Source organism: Juglans microcarpa x Juglans regia, chromosome 4S, assembly GCF_004785595.1.
Source record: "Juglans microcarpa x Juglans regia isolate MS1-56 chromosome 4S, Jm3101_v1.0, whole genome shotgun sequence".
NCBI classification, from domain to species: Eukaryota; Viridiplantae; Streptophyta; class Magnoliopsida; order Fagales; family Juglandaceae; genus Juglans; species Juglans microcarpa x Juglans regia.
This window is the reverse complement of record NC_054601.1, coordinates 21,275,748-21,300,836: the sequence shown is the minus strand read 5'-3', so window position 1 is coordinate 21,300,836 and position 25,089 is coordinate 21,275,748. Positions and strand designations below refer to the sequence as shown.

The 25,089-nt window shown below is 34.7% G+C and overlaps 2 protein-coding genes and 1 pseudogene across 3 annotated transcripts; all 3 read left to right on the top strand.

Moving 5' to 3' along the window:
• LOC121262316 lies at positions 1-7,057 on the top strand. Of its 2 annotated transcripts, none has more exons than XM_041164730.1 (19): positions 1-85; positions 485-561; positions 729-820; positions 1,214-1,252; positions 1,374-1,427; positions 2,342-2,416; positions 2,987-3,052; positions 3,189-3,231; positions 3,664-3,709; positions 4,424-4,517; positions 4,629-4,681; positions 4,844-4,928; positions 5,012-5,114; positions 5,200-5,292; positions 5,928-5,994; positions 6,335-6,401; positions 6,510-6,563; positions 6,661-6,894; positions 6,932-7,057. In XM_041164730.1, the coding sequence occupies exons 2-18, from the start codon at positions 507-509 to the stop codon at positions 6,793-6,795; spliced, it is 1,221 nt and encodes a 406-aa protein (XP_041020664.1). In that variant the 5' UTR covers positions 1-85; positions 485-506; the 3' UTR covers positions 6,796-6,894; positions 6,932-7,057. The 2 variants fall into 2 exon arrangements, with proteins under 2 accessions (XP_041020664.1, XP_041020663.1); XM_041164729.1 differs by lacking the exon at positions 1-85 and adding an exon at positions 138-217 and having other exon boundaries at positions 1,344-1,427; positions 6,661-6,888; positions 6,926-7,057.
• A 10,411-nt stretch (positions 7,058-17,468) lies between these two features.
• Positions 17,469-19,970, top strand: LOC121262315 (peroxidase 72-like). The gene is made up of 4 exons (XM_041164728.1): positions 17,469-17,802; positions 17,948-18,139; positions 18,711-18,876; positions 19,391-19,970. Exons 1-4 carry the CDS (start codon positions 17,563-17,565, stop codon positions 19,804-19,806), a joined length of 1,014 nt encoding a protein of 337 aa, XP_041020662.1. The 5' UTR covers positions 17,469-17,562; the 3' UTR covers positions 19,807-19,970.
• Positions 19,971-21,482: 1,512 nt separating this feature from the next.
• On the top strand, positions 21,483-24,486 carry LOC121262314 (annotated as a pseudogene).
• Positions 24,487-25,089: the final 603 nt, after the last annotated feature.

Here is a 25,089-nt window from a genome sequence, read left to right as displayed (position 1 = left end):
ATTTTCCAAGCAACTCGTGTGTTGCTGCTACTCAACTCGCCAATACATTTTCCTCGTCCTTCCACTTCGCCGCTCTCACCTGCAGGTATTTTCTTTCTCATCTTCGTCGACACGACAATGTCCGCCAACCTCGAATTCCTACAAATTTGTTAATGAATACTCTCCCAATCTTTGATATGTCACGGGTTCTTGAAGAGTTCATTGGAGAGTACAATTGGTATTTCCTCGTTGTGCCATGCAAATTCTTGAAGCTTTTTTGCTTCTAAAATTCCGAAGGTGAAAATCTTGATGCATGTGTTCTAGTCGATTCAGAATCCCTCTCTTTTTTGCTGAGGTTTCAGCTAATATATATGTAATTTGATAACTTGTACTTAGTCCAATACTTACAGAGTTTCAATTCTAAGGACCACACACTTCTGAGGCTCTGTATTCTGCACTTCTTTTATTTTTTATTTTTTGTGATCTTGATCTTTTATTTCGACAGGGGATGTTGTAAATTTGAAGCCATGCGACAGCGGCTAGGCATGCGTTCTTTATCTTGGCTATTTATGATCTGTACGGGTAAGTTCCCATCTGATTCATGTTTCTGAAATTTGTTAGCAAAATCTTTAGGTAGGGGTCCTATGAAATATATCCTCACCTAGTTGTTCTTAGGGTAAAAAGATGAGCTGGTTCTTTTGTCTGATCCAAAAATTTCTTTTTTCGTTTTTTTTTTTTTTTTATTTCAGCCGTCGTTTTACAGGCACTTGGGGCTGCTTCGGTTGTGGTACCGAGTTCGAATTGCTACGTTCTTGATAACTCCAGTCGCATTGTTGATTTCGTATCCTACATTATTTTAGATTCTAATTTACACAAATATATCCACAGTTCCTGGTGATGTAGAATACCAATTGCACCTATGAGTAAAGCATGCTTTTACATGTACATAAGTGGGTCTGAATAGGATGATTAAATGCCCGTTTTTATGATTTGTGGGAATTTTTTTCGGAATTGGTGCCATATGTTTTAAGACAAAAATTTATCTAGGCCCATATGGAGCGAGATTTCATTGTTTAACTCGGAGTTTTAATAATCAACTGCAGGTTTCAACTGCCTCTTAATTTTAAGTTCCATTTGAAACAGATACCTTTTTTTATTGGCTGCTATTTATGCTTAAACTTTGATCCTGTCTTTCATATATGATAAAGTTGTTTTCTCTTGAGCTGTTAATTAGAGTAGCTGGGCTGGGAACTTTTTTGAGTATGAAGGGAAGGTAATGTCCTTATATGGAGCCTGTGATTGGCATTGTTTACATGTATTAATGATATCCGAGTGTAAATTTTATAAATTTTCAAAGCCAGAAGGTATTACAGTATAATTTTGCCCTGCTTCAGGACTCCGACTTGGTGGTTCGATTTTGCAAAGATGTGGAGAGTAGATCACAGGCGGTAGTCCATTCTTTTCATTTCTATATTTTTTTTGTTTTAATTACATGCTTTGTTGTTTATTTCATGCATATGCTTATTATTTCAGTCTGAAAATAAATTTACTGCATGTTGTAGTTGAATACTTCTTCGCCTTAAGGCACCTGGACTCACCCATTTATTTTAAGTTCACAACCAATAGTCAGGAAAAATTTATAAATGACAGAAAAAGAATTCCATACACTTTCCACAGTTAATTTCTTTGAAAATTGGATGTCTTGTAAAATATTTATTGTTGTGGCACTTTTCATTCCCATATAATTTTAATAAGCAATTAAAAAAACTCATTAAGCGCAATAGGGGCACATAAGCGTATATGGGATGAACCTTAAGTATGACAATACCATCAATGCGGTGACACGGTACTCTTAACTAAAATAAAATTAGGTGGATATATGATAAATAATTGAAAAAGAGAGATTCAAATTCCACATTGACTTGATTAACTTCAATTTCTTGCATGGATGACAAATGTAGAGGATAGACAATGAGTCAATTATGTGAGTCCAGTGTGTCGAGGCAAGTCATCAAGGAAAGTCATTTTGGTTGTGAGACATGAAACATGTGGCCTTTCTGGGCACTTGACATCGATAAAGATAGAGAAATAGGAGTTTTTTTTGGTCCATGGGTCACTTTGCGCATAATACCTGCAGCATCTGAATCTGATTGTAATGTGTTGTGGAGATTTGTTTAAAGAAAACTGATAAGTTTCAAAACATTCATTCCCCATGAATATTATATTTACTGAGATTATATCAGATTCATCTATGGTTTTGAGCTGCTATAACATGAAAAGGGAAAACAATGTCACCATACATGCATTTTATTCTCTTTGACACGTATGGTTCACATGGTGTATGTGTGCCACACTCATGCAGGGATATGTGGATTTTGGCCGATATGATTTGTTCAACTACTTTGTTGCTGGTTCAGGGCAAGTTGACTTTGTTCAAGTAAGCTTTTTTTCAACCTGAGTGATGTGGGTGGCACTTTATTTTGCCATGCAATTCATGTTTGTACTGTCCGAAAGAAATTTACAAGACTGTCTGTTTTTTGGAGGGAGGGGGGGTGTAAGTAAGATGACTATTAGATTGATGTTAGTTTTAAAAGAAAAAATGACAGAAGTCGCCCCAGTTTTTAGCTGATATGGGACTCTGCTTAGCCCCTGCTCCCGGGGTGCTGGACAGGTCCAGAATCTTCTTAACAAGAGGGCTTTAGTGCCATGAACCACATAGCTATAATATACTATTTTATATAATTTGAATGTTAATGACTGCTTGGCATTTGTTTTGAGACCCTTTTGACCTCTTTCCCCTTCTCTGTTTCTTTAGCATACTGTTCCATCACACTCTTGGTTAAAGAGCAGAAGAGTGTGATGGAAACGAGACATATATCAGATAGTTACTAGATTGAACTCCTTTCAAAGTCTCTAGAATGTTCCCTTTATCCTAATGTCTTCATGAGGCCATAGATTGGCAAATTTGTAAACCTGATCTTCTTAATTAACTTCTCTGTTTGTCTAGGGCTTTTTCAATGGTGACCTGATGAATTGTGAGAATAGTTATGACAAAAGGGGACGTACAGCTCAGGTTGGTTACATTATTCTTCTTTTTGGGGGGTGAAATTCATAGGATTCCGTCATTCTACTGCTGTAAGACCCTCCTATTCCTTTTGGTCAAACTACTTGTTTCCAACTTGCTCATTGTAGTTTTTGGTGTGATCCAGGTAAATGTTATATGTGGAAGTTGTTTAAATGGAAAATGTAAAGGTTTGTGAGCTTTTCATTTCTGAATTTCAATGTATGAACCTTGCATACATCAAAATTTTTTAGTTTCTGCTATGTTGATAAGCTTGTATTTGGCTGCGTGGGAGCAGAATTGATGCAAGTTCATGATGTCTAATAGAAAAGTTAAAATATTTTGCATGCCATGCGATGGTATAAGTTGCCAATTAATATTTTTCATTCAATATATCTGCAGTTTTGATCCCAAAAGATATGGGACAAGGCACTTTTATTTTTAATGCATTTGCATTTAGTGCAATGTTTTTATCTTGCTTTCTAAAATGTACTGTTTCTTATATTCTCATACATTTTAAGTTGTGTCCTTATTTCTAAACTTGTTTTTCCTTTTTTAATTATAAAGATCTTTGTATAAATAGTTTAAGGCACATGCAATTCTCTTTTTTTGTCTTATCTCAGGTGGGCTTGGATGCATATGCAATGTTACTTACGAGTCAACTTGCAGGTCTTCTACACTGTTCCTTGAATTCATCTTCTTTCTTATTCCAGTTACATAGTGTTAATTCCTGGTATATAATTTAGTGAACTGCTACCTCTATGATGGAAATGCTACAAATTTGGGCCTAATGTGCTGAAGATGCATACAGTTGGGATCTCAAGGGCCTTTTGAAATGCATGATTGCTAAAGCTTTTGTGGCTCCATTTGGAGCAAAAATTAAATGAACTATTGTATGCATAGTAATAAAGAGCAAGACATATGTTAAGTAAACTTGTTCATGGCCAAGTTCCAAGACATATGAACTATTACAGAAAAGAAAGCTCGAGTTCACCGTGTTGAATTTTTTTTTTTTATGAGTACTGTGTTGAATTTTACAAGCCGCAATTTTGAATTTGATGAATAAGATACAAACATCCATAGAATTTCTCATTTTTAAAGTGAACCAATTGAAGTAATGTTTCATAACCATCAAATGATTGCTTGTTGGAAGTCTACAGAGAAATATCTCAAATTATAATATATCCTATGAGCCATGGATAAGTTGAAAAGAGATCGTAATGAAATGACAATGCCATTGGTTGAGTCACAAAGTTGCACCAATGGTAAATATAATATTTCTTTGAGACACTGGTAGTTCTTTCCATTTTTGTATCTCACTTTCCCAAATTCAATCTGATGTTTTAACATCTCAACAATTGTGGCTGTTTCTGTCCATGTCAGAGTTTTTGTTGAACTTTCTATTCCATGTGAGAGACCAGGTCCACGGGTATTTCAGGGTTTCACCGTTGGTTTTCATCCACGATCATGGGAAGTTGTAAGTCCTTGTGCTATCAACGTATATTATCCTTTTATTATAAAAGGAAAATAAAAGCCTCTACCTGGCAAAATAAAAGTGATAAACAATTGCCTTTGATGAACTTTGTAGGTTTACAATGGCATGACTCAATTAGGTTTTGAAAAGTCTCACCATGATTTCAGGTGAGTTTCTGATGTAGTTTTGCTTTGCCTTCTCATTCTCTTATTGTCAGACTTATTTTTTTTGTAAGTATTTTTTTTTTGTCAAAACTTCTGTCATCCAGGGTTCTTTTTTTTCCCACTATTGTCACCAATAACTATAAGAATAATACATCTTTTTTTCAGCTTTCTAACCGAACAAACTCATGTAGCCCTTTATATGACTGCAATTGCTTCTCTTTCGAATTTGGTGCAGAAGCCTATAATTAAGGTAGTTTACTTGCCATTTTAGTTGTTGGGGAGCCTGTTATCTTTAGTATATCTACCTATCTGATATTTTATGGCTACCTTAAGGTTGTTCCAGAAAATGGCCTGGAGGTTCGTTTATCAGGTTCAGGGGCAACTGGGACACCTCCTACAACTTTGTCGCCCACAGTGGTGATTGTGGATTGGAGATGTATGGATTGTTGTTGCAGTACTACCAATATGATTGTACAAGCTTCAAAACTTCTTGTTTAACTCTTTATTTTTCCTCTCTTCAGGTGAGAAGGCCAGTGATAGTCCGTATGAGGTTAATGTCACCATCCCAGTAGAGGGTTATGATCCCATCCAATTCATTCTTACAAAAATGTGTGGTAAGCACACATTGATTTCATAACAAAAGCCTCCCTCTTCTCCTTCTCTCTCTCTCTCTCTCTCTCTCTCTCTCTCTCTATATATATATATATATATATATAGATATAGATATGCGTGTAAGATTTATCAACAGTTGAATAGTTTCCTTTATTTTTTTTAAACAGCCAATTTATTTACTTTTGCATAATGAAATTATTGGAAAAGAAGCCCAAATCCTTGATTTGGCCAGGAAAGACTGCCTACATGAAAAGAAACAGACATTCATGTCAGAAGAACGTATTTTACTTAAGAGGTTCTGGTGATGAGATATGTTGATTTGTGAATTAATGTGGGTCTGCTGACATTATATGTGATTGTGGAGGATCTAACAAACCACCATATGTAAATGACTCTGTATTGCCGACTACTGTGTTCCCAAGTTTGTTGTGCAATGCCACTTGTGTTGTTGTTAGCAACAAGTGATGGTGAGACAAAGGATAAAAAGTTTGTATCAAAGGGTACATAACATTTGTACCGAGTATTGACTGAACACGCTGTCTTCCTGTTCAGATTTTGTTTTAGTTGATTGTTTCCATGTTTTCAAGCTCAATTCCATAACAAACCAGCCTCTCTTTTTCATTTTTTTCTTTTGCAGAATATCGGCAGGATCAAGGGGGTGATGCAACACGAGGATGGGCTATTTTTGGATTGCTATCCTGCATGTACGTTTAGCCTCATTTTCTTTTTCATTAGATAAGTACGAGTGGTAAAATTAACCAAACATGTGATGGAGGAGGCATCTGCATAATATGCGGTTGTTGTTCAGGAGGCGCTGTTAGCCAACTAATAGGTTGTCTGATACATCATTCATATATACTACTGAAATGTACCTTCCCTCAACTTGTTGCATGTGATGCAGTAGTAGCAATTTCACTCCAATTAATAGTTTCAAAAGTAAGCATTAATATGTATCTTCCCTCTGGTATGATAGAAATCTTTTTGGGTGCCTATTTGCTTTCTGAATATTGATGTGTGGACAACTTGGAATTTGGCCTGGAGCAGATTCATTGTCTTTTCAACACTGTTTTGCGTCGGAGGATTCATTTACAAAACTCGAGTAGAACGCCTGGTAGGCTGTTTAGAGCTTTGGTTTGCCACCATTTGATGGTTCTTTAGTTTGCCACTTTTTTCGTAATCTATTTCTACAATCATCTATTTATGTTTTGTTAACGTGCAGCATGGGATTGATGCACTGCCAGGCATGACGATACTCTCCGCCTGCTTAGAAACGGTAAGTTCGCAGTACTTATTTGGGTGAATGTGGTCAATTTCCATTTCTGTGTTCAGACTTCTATCACTAAGTTGAATTCACGGTATGTACAATTTAGGTGAGCGGAGCAGGGCAAGGTTACTCTCGAGCAGAAGACCTTAACGCTGCATTCGCAAAAGCCTCTTGGGAAAGCCCTTCTGTTTCTGTTCAAGGAGCAAGGACACCAAGTGAGAAAAACTATGGTTCCATCTGAATTTCTGTTATGCTAAACACATTTCAGTTTTAAGTGGGTTTTGTGCTGCAAATTATACATACATGGATCGACCAACGAATTTGCCGGATCATGGAGCTTTTACAACCTGTTGTATCAAAATTTATAGTAAGAGCTTGTATGATCAGTTAGGTACATTCTTTGATTTTGTTATCTATGCTTTCATTATATTGAAAAGAGAAATGTTTTATCTACAAATGAATCTCATAAAAGTAAATTCACAAATTGACATTGTTTGACGTGATTTGTTAGATTGTAAAATATTTTTTATTGTAAAGTAAATTTGACGTATCAGATCAAATTTGACGTGATTACATCCGCCCACCGTGAATGTTTTTTATATGCAAACATGGATTTTAACTGATGGGAAAAGTATATTTTGTATCCTCGGAAACTATAGACTAATATTGTACTTTCGAATTATGAAGATTGATAATAGTACTAGAGTTTTTAATATTATTGAGAAAATATTTTGCAAATTTGGCATGCATTTAAATTATATTATAGAAAATATGCAGATTTGACTTGTCCATTTTACAAAAACTCATTTTCCTGATAGCATGGGTACCTATCCAGCTAGAAACCGCTATTCATTAGCTACAAATTAAGAGAGAAAAGAATGGCATCCAAGACAAATACGTGGTTTCCATGACAAAGATTTTATAAAAGTGAATTTATAAATTGACATTGTTTGATATAAAATGTCATATTGTAAAACTCTTTTTATAATAAAATATATATAATATTTCACATCAAATCACATTAATTTATAAATTTATTTTTATAAAATCTTTATAAGATCTCTATATATACCTCATACTTCTTTTTAACCAAACAGTCAAAAACGCATGATCGTCCTATTACAGGCTTTTCATGGAAAGTCTTTGAAGACCCTTGCAAGAGGTGCTAAAATATTATTATTATTATTATTATTATTATTATTATTATTATTATTATTATTCCTTAAAAGACAGACCTATATATATATGTTTCAAACTCAATAATTAAGTAGGCTGTTGCATACTAGATTTCTGATATTTGAAATTAATTTTCTTTTATTAGTGAGAGCACTCTCTCTGTCTTGCTAGAAAGGATAGCATAAATATTACTACTTTGAGAAATCTGTTAAAGCGTGATCCACATTTCAAACCTGGAAGATGGCTTTTATCTCCAGCTGCCCAAATCTTAAAACTTAACCCACAAGCTAACTAAATACAAACTTTCCAAACAAGAAAAAAAAAAAAAAAAAAAAAAAAAAAAAAGAGAAAACGTTCATATCGATAAGTGTAAGTATGTATATATAATATTATATATATATATATATATATATATATTATATATTTATAAGGTGCTGCTATTCAGTTTCATGAGTTTGCCTTTTTAAATTTATTATTAGTATAAATTATTTTTTTTCTTTCAAATATTTTTTAAACATCTTTAAACATTTTTTTTTAAAATTCACTACTTCACTAATAGTCATTTTCTTAACTATTAAAAAAATAAAATAAAATAAAATACCCGAGCGGTAACTTTGAGCTAGGTTATAACAAACTCACGGGGCCAAGTATCATTTTCTATTTCTCATTACTCCATTTTCAGTGGGACTGATATATGTGAGAAGAAGTAATTTCCAAGAATTCCGTTGTAAATTTGTATTGATGAGTAGGTGTGCTTTTATACACAAATAACATAATCTTTTCTGTTATGCCACAATGTCATAGGAAAATAGAAGGGAAAATATCAACACTATTTTACAGAGTACTATTATGACCCTAGACTATTTATAACGGATTTATCTAAGTTAATATGCCCCCTCGAGTCCATTGGAGTATTTACAACAGTGAGACTCGATCTAAATAAAACAAATTTGTCTGAAACAAGTGGTTTGGTGAGAACATCAGCCACTTGATCTTTTGAACTATAAAAGGCAACTTGCAAGGTCTTGGCAGCCACCCGGTCATGAACAAAGTGATAATCGATGTCCATGTGTTTTGTTCTTAAGTGATAAACCGGATTAGCAAAGAGGTAGGTGGTTCCTATGTTGTCACACCAGAGGATGGGCGGCTTAGATAGAAAAATTCCAAGTTCTCTTCGCATGGTTTGAAGCCAAATCAGTTCAGCAGCTGCGGAAGCAAGGGCTTTGTACTCTACTTCAGTACTCGAGCGGGCCACTGTTTTCTGCTTCTTAGAGCTCCAGGAAATCAGATGATTTCCTAAAAATACACAGAAACCACTAGTGGACCGTCTGTCATCTGGACAATCAGCCAAGTCTGCATCTAAATATAGCTTGCAATGTAAGAGGAAAGAAGTACTTAAAAAAGAGGCCATGATTTATAGTGGACTTAAGATACCGCGGGATCCTCTTAACAGTGGACCAGTGTGGTAATTTGGGGCAATGCATAAACTGGCACACCTTATTTACTGCAAAAGAAATGTCAGTTCGGGTAAAGGAGAGATACTACAACCCCCCCCCCCAACTATACTTTTGAATAGTGTAGTATCATCAAAGGAAGGAGAATCATACTTAGAAAGTTTAAGAGAAGTAGCCATGGGAGATGTTAGAGGCTTAGCACGTAGCATATTACTTCGAGTGAGTAACTCTTTGACATATTTTCTTTGAGATAGAAATAAACTAGATGCATAGTAGTCAACTTCAAGACCCAAAAAGTAGGATAATTTCCCAAGATCCTTGACAGGGAAGGCCAAACCAAGAACATGAATAAATGCATTTATCATATGCGGCTTAGAAGAGTTTACAACCATATCATCAACATATATGAGGACAAACATATGAATATCATCATTGTGTAGAAGAAAGAGAGATGGATCAGATTTTGAATCCATAACCAGTTAACCAGGAGGTTAACTGAGCAAACCAGGCTCTTGGCACCTGTTTGAGGCTGTTTAGGGCTTTGTGCAATTTGCACACATGAGTGGAAAATTTTGGATCAATAAATCCTTGAAGCTATTGAATATAAACATTGTCATGCAATTCTCTATGTAAGAAAGCATTTTGAACATCCAATTGGCGCAGAGGCCACCCATAGGCAACAACAAGAGAAATGATTAAACGAATGGTGGATGGTTTAACAACAGGACTGAAAGTCTCGTTGTAATCCAAGCCATAGAGTTGGTGGTAACCCTTGGCCACCAATCTTGCCTTTCTTCATTCAAATGAACCATCATAATGCAATTTTGTATAGTAAACCCAACAACAACCAAGTACATTAAAAGAAGGGTTAGAGAGTACCAGACTCCATATTTTGTTTTGGATGAGGGCATTGTATTCGGCGCACATGGCAGCAGTCCATTCTGGATATTTGGAAACATCTGAAAAACTTGAAGGCTCATCTAGAACTTCATGTGTTATGAGAAGACAATGTCGTCACGGATATGGTACAGTGCCGTCCAAAGTCACACGAGGTCAAGAAGAGTTGGTAACACCGTGAGTAATGATTGGAGATCGGGGAGGATGAAGGATAGGAGCAGACGAACGAGGTGGAGGAAAAATAGAGGAAGTAGATGAGGAGATGGGAGAAGAAGTTGTTGTAGGATGAGGAGAAGTGGGGTTCGAAGGTTCTGAAGCAGGGGAATTAGGGTTAGGGTTGGATGAGGGTGCAGAAGCAGAGGAGTTAGGGTTTGTAGTCATGAGAGAGGTAGGGCTTGATGGTGGTGTTTGAGATGAATTTATATGAGGATTGAATGAGGATGGACAAGGCCCGAGAATGGATTTGGAGAATAATGGGAGTTGGGCCGTGGAGGATGGTGAGCTTGGTTTTAAGTAGAAAGTGGAAGTGGGTCCTGAGTTGGAGTAAGGAAAGGAATCTTCATTGAACAAGACAGCTCGGAAAATATATAATCTGTGAGATTGGAGATCTAGGCATTTGTAGCCCTTATGGGCTGGGTTGTAACCAAGAAAGAGGCATGAAACTTATCTGGGCTGAAACTTGTTTTTGTTGTAGGGCCTGAGATTGGGCCACCACTCACAGCCAAAAGTTTTGAGAAAATTAAAGTCAGGTTGCCGGTTATGAACAAGGAAATAAGGAGATTTATTATGAAGTGATTTGGATGGAAGGAGATTTATTAAGTATACAGCCGTTTCAAAAGCTTCAACCCAAAAATTAGGAGGAAGAAAGGCATGAGCTAAAAAAGCAAGTCCGATTTCGATAATGTGTTGATGTTTACTTTCAACAATATCGTTTTGTTGATGCATGTGAGGACAAGAAAATATGAGTGATTCCAAGTTTTTGGCATAGATTAGAGAAATGTGTAAATTCGCCACCTCCGTCCGTTTGAAGTTTAATTAATTTTGAATTGAAGAATCATTCAACAAACGATAAAAAGGTAGAGAAAATAGAAATTGTATCAGACTTGAGTTTAAGAGGGTAAATCCAAGAAAAACAAGCATAATGATCTATAAAAGATATATAATATTTGTGACCATTTCAGGACATTATAGGAGCTAGGCCCTAAAGGTATGCACTAATGACTTCTAAGGGTCGAGAATACATGGCCCGACTTGAAGGAAAGGGTAACTGATGGCTCTTGGCCATCGGACAGTGAGAACACATAAAAGGCTCTTTAGTGGAGCAAAAATGCAAACAGTTGTCCTGCAGAATGCGATGAACGACGACTTGAGCTGGGTGGCCAAGGCATCGATGCCAGTGAGGAAGAGTGATCTAATGATTGAGATGAGTTAAAGGTGGTGATTTGGAGGTTGCGAAGGAAGGAAACACATAAAGACTATTACGCATTGGGTTTGTGATGAGTGTTGTCTTGGTCTGATTGTCCTTCACAGAGAAATGGGTAGAGTGGAATTCGAAAAAGCAAGAGTTGTCAGAACAAAATTTGAGCACGGACACAAGATTTTTGGTAATATCAGGAACATGAAGTAAATTTGTAAGCAAAAAAGAAGATGAAGATGAAGATGAAGTAAGAGCAGAGTTACCATGGTGTTGAATCAGAATGCATGTACCATCGCCAACGCGGATCACTTCACTTCCATTATAAGGCTCAGATGAGAGATTCAAGTTATTCAAATCATTGGTTATATGATGGGTGGCAGCCGAGTCTGGGTACCAAGAGGAATCAGTGTAGGGGTTGTTCGAGGTATGATTGGCAGAGAAGGGGTGGGTGTGGTGTAGTTGGCCTGGAATGATGTAGAAGGGTCATTTTGGTAAGAATGGTTGAAACGATGCCTACATTGGATGGCTGTATGGCCAACTTTGTGACATACTTGGCAGGTTGGTCATGGGCCACCAGGTATTTGTTGAAATGCACCAAAGTTAGAGTTGGATCGTCCTATGTTAGAGAAGTTGGATCCTCGGCCTCGCCCTTGTCTTCCACCTCGAAAGGAAGAATGGCCACGCTGATTTCCCCCCCCCCCCTGGGGGAAGCAGTGTAATTGACAGATGGGTCTATAAGTGTTTTGGAGGAATGATTAAGTTTACTTTCGTGGATGAGCAACATTTGACACAGCTCATGAGTAGTCACTGGGTTAGATCTTGCAGTAATTGTAGTGACGAAAGACTCATATAGAGGGCCCAGACCCGTGAGTAGGTAAGACACAATTTCTTTATCGGGAAGAATGGTTCCAGTGGTGGCTAAGGTATCAGCCAGTGATTTGACCTTGCTGAAGTATTCGGAAATATATTGTTCTCTTCTACTAATTTTGGTAAGTTGAAACCTAATTTGGAATTCTTTAGCATGGGACTGAGAATCAAACATAGATGTAATGGATAACTAGAGATCTCGAGCAATGATAGCAGATAATACATGATTGAGGACAGGGTCAGACAGTGAGGAGAAAAGTATACTAAGCACTAATTGATCAGTGCCAGACCAAACGTGATACTCAGGGTTAGGTTTGGAGGAATTTGCAGAGGTTTTTGGTGGTGAAGGAAGGGAACCATCAACATAACTATAGAGATCTTGTCCTTTAAAGCCGTATATTGAGGTTTGAACCTTCCATAGAAGAAAATTATATGTGGATAATTTGGAAATAACAATATGGGAGAAAGAAGAAATAACAGAGGAGTTAGGGGGTATAACAAGGGAAGAAGAAGACGAGGGGGATTCTGTGTTCTCGACCATGGATCAAGGAGACTGCTAGTCGAGCAGCTCTGATACCATATGAGAAGAAGTAATTTTCAAGAATTCCATTTTAAATTTGTATTGATGAGCAGGTGTGCTTTTATACACAAATAACATAATCTTTTCTGTTATGCCACGATGTCACAGGAAAATAAAAGGAAAAATATCAAGACTATTTTACAAAGTACTAATATGACCCTAGACTATTTATAACAGATTTATCTAAGTTAATAATATAAAATATATATATATATATATATATTATATAATCCGTTCTACTCTGTACACTTTTTATTTTTAATGTGTATTTTAGCCCACGTACCCTCCTATATATTATTCTACCTTGGTAAAGAAAAAAGAAAAAGAAAAGGAAAAGAATAGGAGATAAAGCAAGCATAAACCAATCCGAAAGCAATTTAATGAGGTACTAGAGAAATAATGTAGACAGAGGTCTGTAATTATCTATCAACTCGAAGAGAAAACATTTGAACCGACATTAAAAAATTGAAAGGCTTTTAAATAACTCATGTCTAGTCTAGATGATATGAATCTGAAAAAAAGAAAAAAAAAAAAAAAGATAAATATATTATATTATATATCAAAAGAATCCAAAAAAAAAAAAAAAACGTTTACTTCGATCAGTTCATGCACTGCTATTCAGTGTCATTTTCTACCATCTTTGCATGGAGCCGACGTGCAAAAGCAGATGCTGCTTTTGTCCAAAGTTAATTCGAACTTTACGTGTACGGTCAGCTGCTCGTGTCCATATATATAGAAAGAATGACACTCAAGCCAATACAATAACATCATGATCGTTGTCGTATCCCCTGCTATTTGCATGCTAAGGATTGCATGAAAATGATGGCTGTATTGCGATCGAAGAATCAAATGTCTTTTGAGTCTAAAAGGATTAGTTCTCCAAACCCCACCCTATATATATGCAGTCTTTATCATCTTACTGGATGGATCGGATTAACCTAATATTCCCATTATCTTTAGTTCCCCAACGTATAGACCAGACAAACACCTATAATTAATGCCAAATAAAATTTTCAAAACGTCAACATAAAGCAAAAATTTATAAGGAGACATACAACTTTACTCGAAGACCCACAAAAAAAGTTAAAACGTAGAAAGAAAGGAAAGGAAGAATGCTAGATAGACAAAATCAATAGATCATTAGTTCAAGTGATAAGTAGAGTCTTGTTAAACATGACCTCGATCGCATATTTTAGGTCAATAATTCGAATCTCCAATTGCATGTGCATGTCATGGTTCCCTTAGAGCCATCTCTAAGGTCCGACATGGCTCAATTATTATCGGATGTCTCACACTACGTGTGAGAAAGAAGACTAAACATACCTCATGAAGAGAGTAATTATAATTAAGGACAAAGAAGATAGATCGGATACTACTCTTGTTAATTGAAATTAAAAGCTGGTAAAAAAAGGCCATTCGTAGCAACAAATTAAGATGAAATTGATATATATATACATAGGAAAAGTCTTCTTGCAAGCAAGTTCGGGTAGCAAACCGAGCACCAATACTGACATGTAAGGCATTCGTTTAATGAAACGGTATGAATTGAAAACGGAAATGATTGTCGTGAGATAGAGGATATTCTTCTTCTCTCAAAATTTTTCTTTTTTTGTTTTTCTTTTTAATAAAAAAAATCATGTCAATGTGGTGTGAAGTTTAATACACCAAACCGCTTGTACCTAGCAAATCTCATATATATATATATATATATATATATATATATATATAAAAGTTGTAACACGTCCATCTTCTAGAGAAATGGGGTAAATTGTTGCTGTCTGCACGCACTATAAATATATTAATGGATTAAACTTTTATCACCAATAAAAAATGAAAAAAATCAAAAGAAAAGCATAGAAAAAGAAGGCTGTGTAACGTAATAATTAAGGACATGAAAAAATCAAACTTCTCCAACGGCTAATTTTTTAAGATCATCGCGTCCATGCATGTTTTCAACAGAGCAGGTGAGTCTGCATCCATTTTGGCAGTACTATATAAATCTCTTGATCGTAATTAATTCCTTCATTCATGTCTTGATCATTAATTACTACCCCTTTGCTTAGCTCTAGCTATATATATCGATATGACCAGGTTAATTACCAAATCATTCATTTTATCAAATATAATCATCAAGTCAAAAAATAATTAAGATGCGTGATCATTTTCTGGCTAATCTCATATTACTTGTAAATTTCTATAACAAGAAGTACTAAAGCTGATTAGAACAAAATTTTGTAGAGTTTTTATTCACTACAATAAAACTGCTTATTTGCGACCAGTTAATTTCAGCAAAATGATTATTTACAACTAAAATTAATTGCGAATAATCTTTTAATTACAATAAATTGATCACAAAAATCTATTTTTTTTTATAGTGATCAACAAGTATATGATCATATATATATATATATATATATATATATAATGCTAGCGGCAAGGACACTCATGATTTATAATTAGCAACTTCCTTTTCAACAAAGCTAACAAAATTCTTTTAGCTATTCAAATCCTTATTGTTCTACTTTTTTTTTTTTTTTTATTTAATGTTTGGGATAAGTGGTCAAATCCTCCTTTTTAATTTCACCCACTCTCCAGCTTTTAAAACACTAAATCGATCCCGCTAGCTACTTTATTCTATCAATTAGTATTTCTTTATTATTCATTAATTATTTTAAAAATCATCTGTATCATGTAGTAGGAACTTGCACTACAAAAAAAATGATTTTTGTGATCAATTTATTGTAACTAAAAGATTATTCGCAACTAATTTTAGTTGTAAATAGTCATTTCGTTGAAATTAACTGGTCGCAAATAAACAATTTTCTTATAGTGTTGGGATATGAAAGATTAGTTTAAAGTTGCAGTATTTACCGAATATTGTAATTTGAAATCTCATCAACATGATCAAGGGCTAGCTCCAACATATATATATATATATATATATATATATATATATATATATATATTCCAAATTTCCAAGGACGACTCTCAAAACCCTACTCATTTTATAGTAGAAACACGTGAGAATGCTTAGTTCTGTAAAAAATTTAGAAGGCCAATTCAGATTTATAATTAATTAACAACCTAAATTTCATACAACATGTATAATTATAAACACAAGAAATTCAGTACATGCATAAGCAAACACAAAGAAGCTGGTGACAAGGGACCTACAACGTACAGATCATTTTGAGCTGGCCCCAAAGGAGATAATAGGTTTGTTGGGACTTGATAGGATAAGATTGTCGGTGTTGCGTTATAAGTATTTGGCTATGATTTTATAACTGTTTATAGTTCAATGTTTAAGGGTTTTAGTTTTATGATTTCTGGTCTTAGTTCATTTTATACTTTGGTTTTGGTTCTTTTCATGTATAACTTCAAAGGCGTCTAATGGTTCTCAGTACGGTATTCCTCTGTTATAAGTGAGAGCATAAATAAAATTGAACTCTTATCCTCTTCTAGAAAATATATATATATATATATATATGGTTTTGGTTAGCTACGGTGGCTACACTATATATATACAGCAAAGCCAAATTATTTTGCTATTCTTGCCTAATGTTACTGTTTTTCTTTTTCAATTACTTTCTTGCTACAGAGATAGTCAAGTTAGCTTTTTGACTAATTTGGCTACCTGTATGCATGTGAATTATGTAGGGATCCAATGCGATTATAGTTTACCATGTTAAATAACGAGATTTTGTCATGCTAAGTCAAAAGTTTGTTAAAGTTTGTTTCACTGTAATCATCTTAGAGATAGATTTACTATATATATATATATATATATATATATGTGTGTATATTTATGGACTTGTAAGTCTTAGGCTCTTTTGAAAATATAACTGTTCTCATATATTTTTAGATTAATTCACTATTATTTATAAATTATTTGTTATTATTTATAAATTATTTATTTCTATTTCACTATTATGAAGAAATTTATGTGTCAAATTCATCTCATAAAACCAATTCAATAAGAGAGGATTGTTCATTCATTATAAACATGCACAAGACCTTGTCTATAGGTAATGTAAGATTATTCCTCAACACCCTCCTTCACGTGCAGGTCAGTATTTTTTTTATTCTTGTCACGAGATAAGTAGTGCAAACCCCCATTCGTCCTGTGACAAGCTCTGATATCATGAAAAAATTTATCGGCCTAACTCATCTCATAAAATCGATTCAACAAGAAAGAAGTGCTCATTCTTTATAAATATGCAACTTGTTTACAAGTAATGTAAAATTATTCCTCTACGTACTATTCTTACTATTATTTATATATCATTTGAGATACTGTTGATATTCAAACCAGCGGCAAATACATGCAGGCCAGCTACCGACTCCAGTCTCTATTTTCGTTTTTTTGTTTTACTGTTTCCATGACATTGATGGACAGCAAGTCAGCTACCAACTCCAAATGTTTTGCTCCCTACTCTGTTCTTCTCCTCTCTCTGCATCTCTTAAGACTTTGTGATTACATATCTACAAAAGTTTCCCCCTATAAATAACCCCTAAAGCCATTAAGCTTTCATCATAGCAAGTCCTGAAACTTTCTCTGCAAGTGTTTTATTGTTCATCATCTTAATTCGTCTTGAGAGTGTAGGACACAAAGCACAAATGTCTAATCAGTTCACGAGATTTTTCATTTTTCTCTCTCTTTTAGCCTTTGCTCCCAGCTTTTGCTTCTCTAGCAAGAGTAGTTCCACTAATGGCGGTTCTCTCTCCCCACACTTTTACGACCATTGTTGCCCAAAAGCTCAAGAGATCGTAAAGTCCATTGTGGCCAAGGCTGTGGCCAAAGAAGCTCGCATGGCAGCTTCATTGCTTAGGCTTCATTTCCACGATTGCTTTGTCCAGGTAATATCTTGCAATATTAACTAGCAAAATCTCTCGTTTTTAATCATATTTAAGATGTCATAAGGAACAGAAAGCATCGATGGTCCATGCGTGCATGCATGTCTGTCGTCATCTTTGTAAGCAAAACCTTGTAATATTTTTGCAGGGCTGCGACGCATCTCTGCTGTTAGACAGCAGCGGAAGCATAGTCAGTGAGAAGGGGTCGAATCCTAACCGGAACTCGGTACGAGGGTTTGATGTCTTGGACCAGATTAAATCTGCATTGGAGAAAGAGTGCCCTCATACTGTATCTTGTGCTGACATTGTGGCGCTTGCTGCTAGAGACTCCACTGTTCTAGTAAGTTGCCGACACTTTATAATGATTAATGTTACGTATAGTGATGATAAAGTATCGTATAATTATTTTTAAAAAATTAAAATTTATTATTAAAAAATTATTATTTTTTCATATAAATATTATATTTATTTATTTTTTTAAAATAATTATACGATACTTATACATCAAAAAAATGATTTCTTTTTCATAAAAATATCTAATATCAACGTAACATACTAATTCATGAATGGACGTTATTATCTAAAATAAGATAATAATGATTACAATTTTTTTAAATACTTTGTTCAATTATATATTATAAGTAGTGGACTTTTACAGTTTTAAATTACGTTTAGATGTTAAATTAAGTTGAATTGAAATGATAAAATATTGTTAAAATATTATTTTTTAATATTATTATTATTTAAAAATTTAAAAAAATTAAATTATTTATTATATTTAGTATTAAAATCTATCTCTATCGTAAACGTGATCATAATTATTTTGCTGGATGGTGACAAAATAAGACATAATTAGCTATATAGAACTCAATAATTCCAACGTACGGCCTGACCATCTTTTGAATATGCAGGCCGGTGGACCCAGCTGGGTGGTTCCATTAGGAAGAAGGGACTCCAGAAGTGCAAGCTTGAGTGGCTCCAATAACGACATTCCTGCTCCAAACAACACTTTCCAGACTATTCTCACCAAGTTCAGGAGACAAGGGCTTAACGTTGTCGATCTTGTTACTCTATCTGGTAATTAAATATCAGCAGCTTAATTCATGTTCCATTATTGTGATAAACCATATAGTATATCCTAAATATTTTTTTACAATTTAGAAAATTAGAGTAGTATATTTTTATACAAAAGTAATCTTATAAATTAACGTAATTTTATGTAATTTCATGTCAAGTCATCTCAATTTATGAGATTATTTTTATGTAAGAGAAATATTTTAGTCACAAAGGAATTACATATAAGCAATCTCATAAACTGATATAGTTTGATGTGGTTTGTCAGATTGTAAAATTATTTTTATTGTTAAGTAAATCTAACCGATCAGATGAAATCACGTTAGTTTCTTAAAATATTTTATGTAATTTTTTTTTATAGATATTGTAGCAATATTTTGTATATAATCTTTTTGTAATTAGAATATTTCAATTTGAAAAAAATTAAGACTTGTGAGCATCATCTAGTACTACTTAAACTAATAAATTGATCATCATGACAACAATATTGTTGACGAAAGATTGAAAATATATGCAGGGAGTCACACGATCGGAAATTCCCGATGCACCAGCTTCAGACAGAGACTGTACAACCAGTCAGGCAATGGGCAGCCGGACAACACACTTAATCCATCCTATGCTGCCCAATTGAGAAGGAGATGCCCAAGATCCGGTGGTGACCAGAACCTGTTTTTCTTGGATTTTGTTAGCCCCACCAAGTTTGACAACAGCTACTACAAAAACCTGTTGGCTTTCAAAGGCCTGTTGAGCTCTGACCAAATTCTCCTAACAAAGAGCCAAACAACTATGAAACTGGTTAAGCAATACGCAGAGAACAGTAAGCTTTTCATGGAGCAGTTCGCTAAGTCCATGATTAAGATGGGAAATATTTCTCCATTGACAGGCAGTTCAAGGGGAGAGATTAGAAAGAACTGCAGGAAGATTAACTCCTGATTTTTATTTATTAATTATATAATTACTGCATGCATGCACTACTTCCATTGGGAAAAAAACTCAAAATTATTGTGTACCTTGGGCATCGATCCAGTCTGTTGTTCCCCGACTTTTTTTGGTGTGTATTGTTGGACTTTTAGCTAATTAATTTGCGAAATAATATATTACTTACTGTTATAAATGTCAAAACGTATACTTTTTTGTACTAATTGTATGACAGCTTTTTATGTGTTTAGTGTGTTGGTAAGCGGACTTGTAAATAGAGCTTTATTATTTATATGTCATGTATTCAATGCTTGTAATAATAAAAGTATGTATCCTGATTGACATAATTTTCAGTTTTCAAAATAGAGATATGAAGTTCGAAACCTCCTAAAAATGCATCAAAAAAAAAAAAAAAAAGCTTATAAATAAAATGCTTTTAAAAAATGCATGTCATTTTTAAAAAATGCTCATTTTCCAAATAAGAATGTTGAAGCAACATATGTTCTCAAATATCTTAATTTGTGGACATTTTATGTTTTTGTTTGATGAATGAACAAAAAATTAAGAATATACGATAATAAAATAAATATTTTTTTCAAAAACACATATGAATTACCCTGAGCTTACCCAATATCGACTTCACATACGTAGATGATACATAGATTTCGTTCTCTCTCCGCTGACCGTGGTATCTGTTGGGCCTAAAATCAGGCCCAGTGATATGGGCCCAAGGGAGAGAGATACGAAGAATGTTAGGGGCAATTGACAAGGTGGCAAGGAAATGGGAAACTGTGTTGGACAGTAACTTAACATTTTTCAATAAAGTCAGTTTTTTTTTTTTTTTTTTTTTTTTTTACCATTTCAATAAAGTCAGTTGAAACATATTAATTAGCCATTTTGAAGTTGAACAGTAGTGATAAATGCAATCGCTCATTTTTAAAACAAACATTGAAATAATTTGTACCAACTGATTTTTTTATTTTTTTTTTAATTTTTATGAAAACACTCATTTATGAGAACCGAAATTATAACTGTGACTTATCAATACATAAAAAATTAAGACTATAAGTTAAACTACGCATCAACTCTGAAACTTCTTTACACATTAATTTTTTTGTAACGAACATTGTTTTAACTTATAAAAAATTCTCTTCTAACAGAGAAAACACTCTATAAAACAGAATTTAAAAACCCCCTCTGTCCTCCCAATAAAGAAGAGTACGAGACACTATTATAGACACCATGTCTATAACATATTTCCATTTTATTAATAACTAAAATAATGAAAGAAAATAGTAAGATGTCAGTGTCCCGTATAACATTTTTCTTCTAGGTTGTATGAAAACATGATGCAGCAAACCTTTCTAGAAGATGACTAATTCATTGAGATCGAGTCATTAATAATTATTATTATTATTATTATTATTATTATTTTAAATACAGCGACATTTTCAGGTTTCGAAGTGTAATCTTCCAGACAAGTGGGAATCGACCGTTTGGCTATGGAACTCCATTGCTAAAGTCGTCATATTTGACTTTTGACTACAAAACTTACCAACTTCATAATTGAATACAGTTCTTCACGCAGCCCGGCCGCCATTGATAGGATTGAGCACCACTCTCTCCTCCTGCTCTGTGAGATTTCCAAAAAGTGAGAAAGCATGAGTGAGGTGAAAAAAAAGTGAGAAAGCATGAATGAGGTATATCACCAAAGCATCAAAACCAATGGAATATAGATGCACATAGCAGAGCAAGGGGCAGGACCTCTAGTGCTTCTTCTTCATGGGTTCCCAGAAACTTGGTAATCTTGTCGCCACCAAATTACTTTTTTGGCAAACCATGGTTATCATGTGGTTGCACCTGACATGAGAGGCTATGGTGACTCCGACTCCCCGCTGAGTCCCAACTCCTACACCATGATACATCTTGTGGGTGACCTCAAAGGCCTTTTGGACCATTTTGGTGAACAACAGGTATCATTTAGGTTTGAGTAATTACTAGATATTCCTGGGATATGAAACATAGTATTCTTATTTTATCATAAGATTTCGCCCCGGTTTGGATTGAAAATTCCTCTCAACTCATATTATCATTACAACTTTTTCAAATTCCTATACAAAATATAATAAATAATTTAACTTTTTCAAATCTCAAAACAATAATAATATTAAAAAATAATATTCTAACAATATTTTATTCAACTCATCTAAAACGGGACCGAATATCAATTAAAATTATGCTTACATAAATAATTTTAATTACATGACGTGTGATTATAGGATGAAAGTACCACAACATCCGAGTTTACTTAATAATTTTCCTTCACATACATACGTCTTTATGGGACTGTCAACTCTGTATCTTTGTCCTGATTTTGTGTAATGAGAAGGCATTTGTGGTGGGACATGATTGGGGGGCAAATGTTGGGTGGCATCTGAGCTTGCTGAGGCCTGATAGAGTCAAGGGGATAGTAACTCTATCTGCTCCATACTTCAACAGATCTCCAAGTTCTAAAGTAGTCGAATCTTTCAGAACAATGTTTGGTGAGTGGTTTTACATCTGTCAGTACCAGGTACCATGGTTTATGTTTGTGTGTACTTGCATATAAATACTATGCATATATAAGGTATCATATATGTGACTAACTTGTTGATGTTTTGATGTTTGGTTGACTAGGAACCTGGAAGAGCAGAGAGGGCATTTGCAAGGTATGATTATCTAACAGTGATGAAGAAGTTCTTGCTCGTAACCAAGACAGATGCTATGGTAGCTCCTCCAGGTATGGAGATAATTGATTATTTGGAGACCCCATCGGTGTTGCCAAAATGGATTACTGAAGAGGAACTTCAGGCCTACGCAGACAAGTTCCAGGAATCTGGCTTCACAGGTCCTCTCAATTATTATCGTGCCATGGACCTGTAAGTGTAGAAACTTCTGTAACTTTAGTTGGTGTATATATAAACAACTCAATATACTACCTACAATACATTGAAACACCATCTAAATCTTAAAGCCTATGCACAGAATAAAATATCGAGCCTTCAGAATATTGTATCTAGTTGTAAAATTGCATGATGCGCAAAAATAGTTAAAATTATTTTATAAAAAAAGAATATAACTAATAAAGTTAATATATCTTGAGTCATTATGCAATCAACAAAACCTTTAAGAGTGTCACAATGTCAACACTTTGATCTCCAAATTCTATTTGACCACTTGGTCTTCTATTCCATTCCTTCGTTTATATTTGTATGTTAGTGATGAAATGTATCGATTCTCGGGAAGAGAGGAGTCATGGCTCCCCCTGGACAACTGAATCACTCCACCTATCATTTTGAGAAGTTTGGTTTCAAATCTAAATTAGAACTGCAGAGAAGCATACCACACTAATATGCCTTGTATTATAATCTCAGTGTCAAGCATCAATGTGCACATTAAACTATTTACACAGCTGAGAATCCTCACATTCCAAACACAGACAATCATCAAGGGTGCACTCTACCACTAAGCTAATAGTCTACCATGCGGACCTCCTGCTAGAGCCCGCTATGTTAAAAGCAAAAGAACCTCATCCCTTTCTTTCCTTTATTATGTCCTCATGCCTGAATCCCACAAGTGAATAGAATGTTGGATCTATATTGGATCTCACTTAAATCTCCCCATCTATCCTCCTGAGAAGTTTGTCAACTACTGATTCAAAAAGAGTATCCAAGATAATGAGCCTTGGATGATCTACATCTCACAGTTAGGCACTGCTGAGTGCTGAGCACATTGATCTATCTATGTGGTCAGTGCACTTTGTCTATATGTTTTCACATTGAGAATTCTATGCATACCATGAGATGCCAAAGGGGCTGGTTACTTCCCAAAAAGATCTTCCTCATTTCTATATAAATGCTAGTTTAGCAAGAATACACAAGAAAAGTATTTCAGCTTCCCTAACTTTGCTCAAGTTGAGAGAAAGACCAAGAACCCTTTATATAGTGTCAAAGAAACTACACTCCTCAAGAGCCATAATTTAAAGATTCTTTAAATTCTTTTAAAATTCAATAAGCTTTATGAATCCATTGGTTACAACACTAAAAGGCATGAACTAAAAAACACTAAAAAAAAGCTCCATGGTATGCTAATATTAATGAAACGTTGAAAATTTAATTCAATATCATGGGAGGGAAAATGGGAAATGCTAATGTGGGTGAACAAGAGCAAATCCCATAAAATAATGCTTATAAAATTGTATATTGTAACAAGTAGACACTATGATGATTATGTTCAAATGTAAAACTCAACTCTCACACTGTCACACATATACAGATTAAAATCATTGCCCAAACCAATACTCTGTTTTTACTCACTACTTCCTTTCAACATGTGACAGAAACTGGGAGCTTCTGGCACCATGGCAAGGATCAAAAATTACCGTCCCAACAAAATTCATAGTAGGTGACAAGGATGACTTTCGAATCTTTTGGTACAAGGGAATATGTGACAGGATGTTTTCAAGGAACTTGTCCCCAATCTCGAAGTTATATTCCTAGATGGGCACCATTATATCCAACAGGAGAAAGCTGAAGAAGTCTCAGATGAAATTCTCTTCTTCATCAGGAAAATTACCAAGGATCATTAGATTTTCTCGTGTTTAAAAAACCATGGTTAAAAATATTGTTTATAGAATCTTGGAGCATCCATACACTTTGCCATTCATTCAAGTTTTTAGGAACAAACATATTGATTACTAAATGCAAATTAGAAATCTACCTTCACCCTCACGTGTGTGATGGTTTTAAAGGTCTCAGCTGCCAGCACACTGGTAGTCATCAAGAAGGATATTCAGCAAAGGCCATCAAGAAGCATGTTGTATTTCTTGTAATTATTCCCACAATTCTGTACAAGCCACAGTTCTATTTCTTCTTTGCGTCAGATAAACTGCTGTGAAGCACAAGTATCAATAAGCAAGGGAAGTACAAGTCGAACTTTTGAGTCAGCTGTATATTTGATTAAATAAATGCAGCTTCTGTGCAGCCCCTCACGATCTATATTGTGGTTCTCATCGTTGGTCCTACTTTTGTGTGTGTGTGTGTGTGTTGGGGGGTGGGGGGGGGGAAGGGGGAAGGGGGGAAGGCAGGTCATATTGAGAACTTTATCTCCATTTTGACCCACTATGGATGAGATTATGCCATGTAATTGTCACCGGCATCATCACTGACAACAGAAGTCTCAACTAGAGCATAACTATATCACACTTTTAATGTACAAGTGTTGAAATCTCTTCAATTGTATGTGAGCTAATGAAGGGAT

Excerpts from the sequence above, each read along its gene's own strand:
- LOC121262316 (XM_041164729.1), top strand. The coding sequence starts at position 153 with ATGAATACTCTCCCAATCTTTGATATGTCACGGGTTCTTGAAGAGTTC. Across the intron at positions 3,710-4,423 it reads ACTTACGAGTCAACTTGCAG|AGTTTTTGTTGAACTTTCTA; the intron begins GTCTTCTACACT and ends TGTCCATGTCAG. Across the intron at positions 6,402-6,509 it reads AAACTCGAGTAGAACGCCTG|CATGGGATTGATGCACTGCC; the intron begins GTAGGCTGTTTA and ends GTTAACGTGCAG.
- LOC121262315 (XM_041164728.1), top strand. The coding sequence starts at position 17,563 with ATGTCTAATCAGTTCACGAGATTTTTCATTTTTCTCTCTCTTTTAGCC. Across the intron at positions 17,803-17,947 it reads TCCACGATTGCTTTGTCCAG|GGCTGCGACGCATCTCTGCT; the intron begins GTAATATCTTGC and ends ATATTTTTGCAG. Across the intron at positions 18,140-18,710 it reads CTAGAGACTCCACTGTTCTA|GCCGGTGGACCCAGCTGGGT; the intron begins GTAAGTTGCCGA and ends TTGAATATGCAG.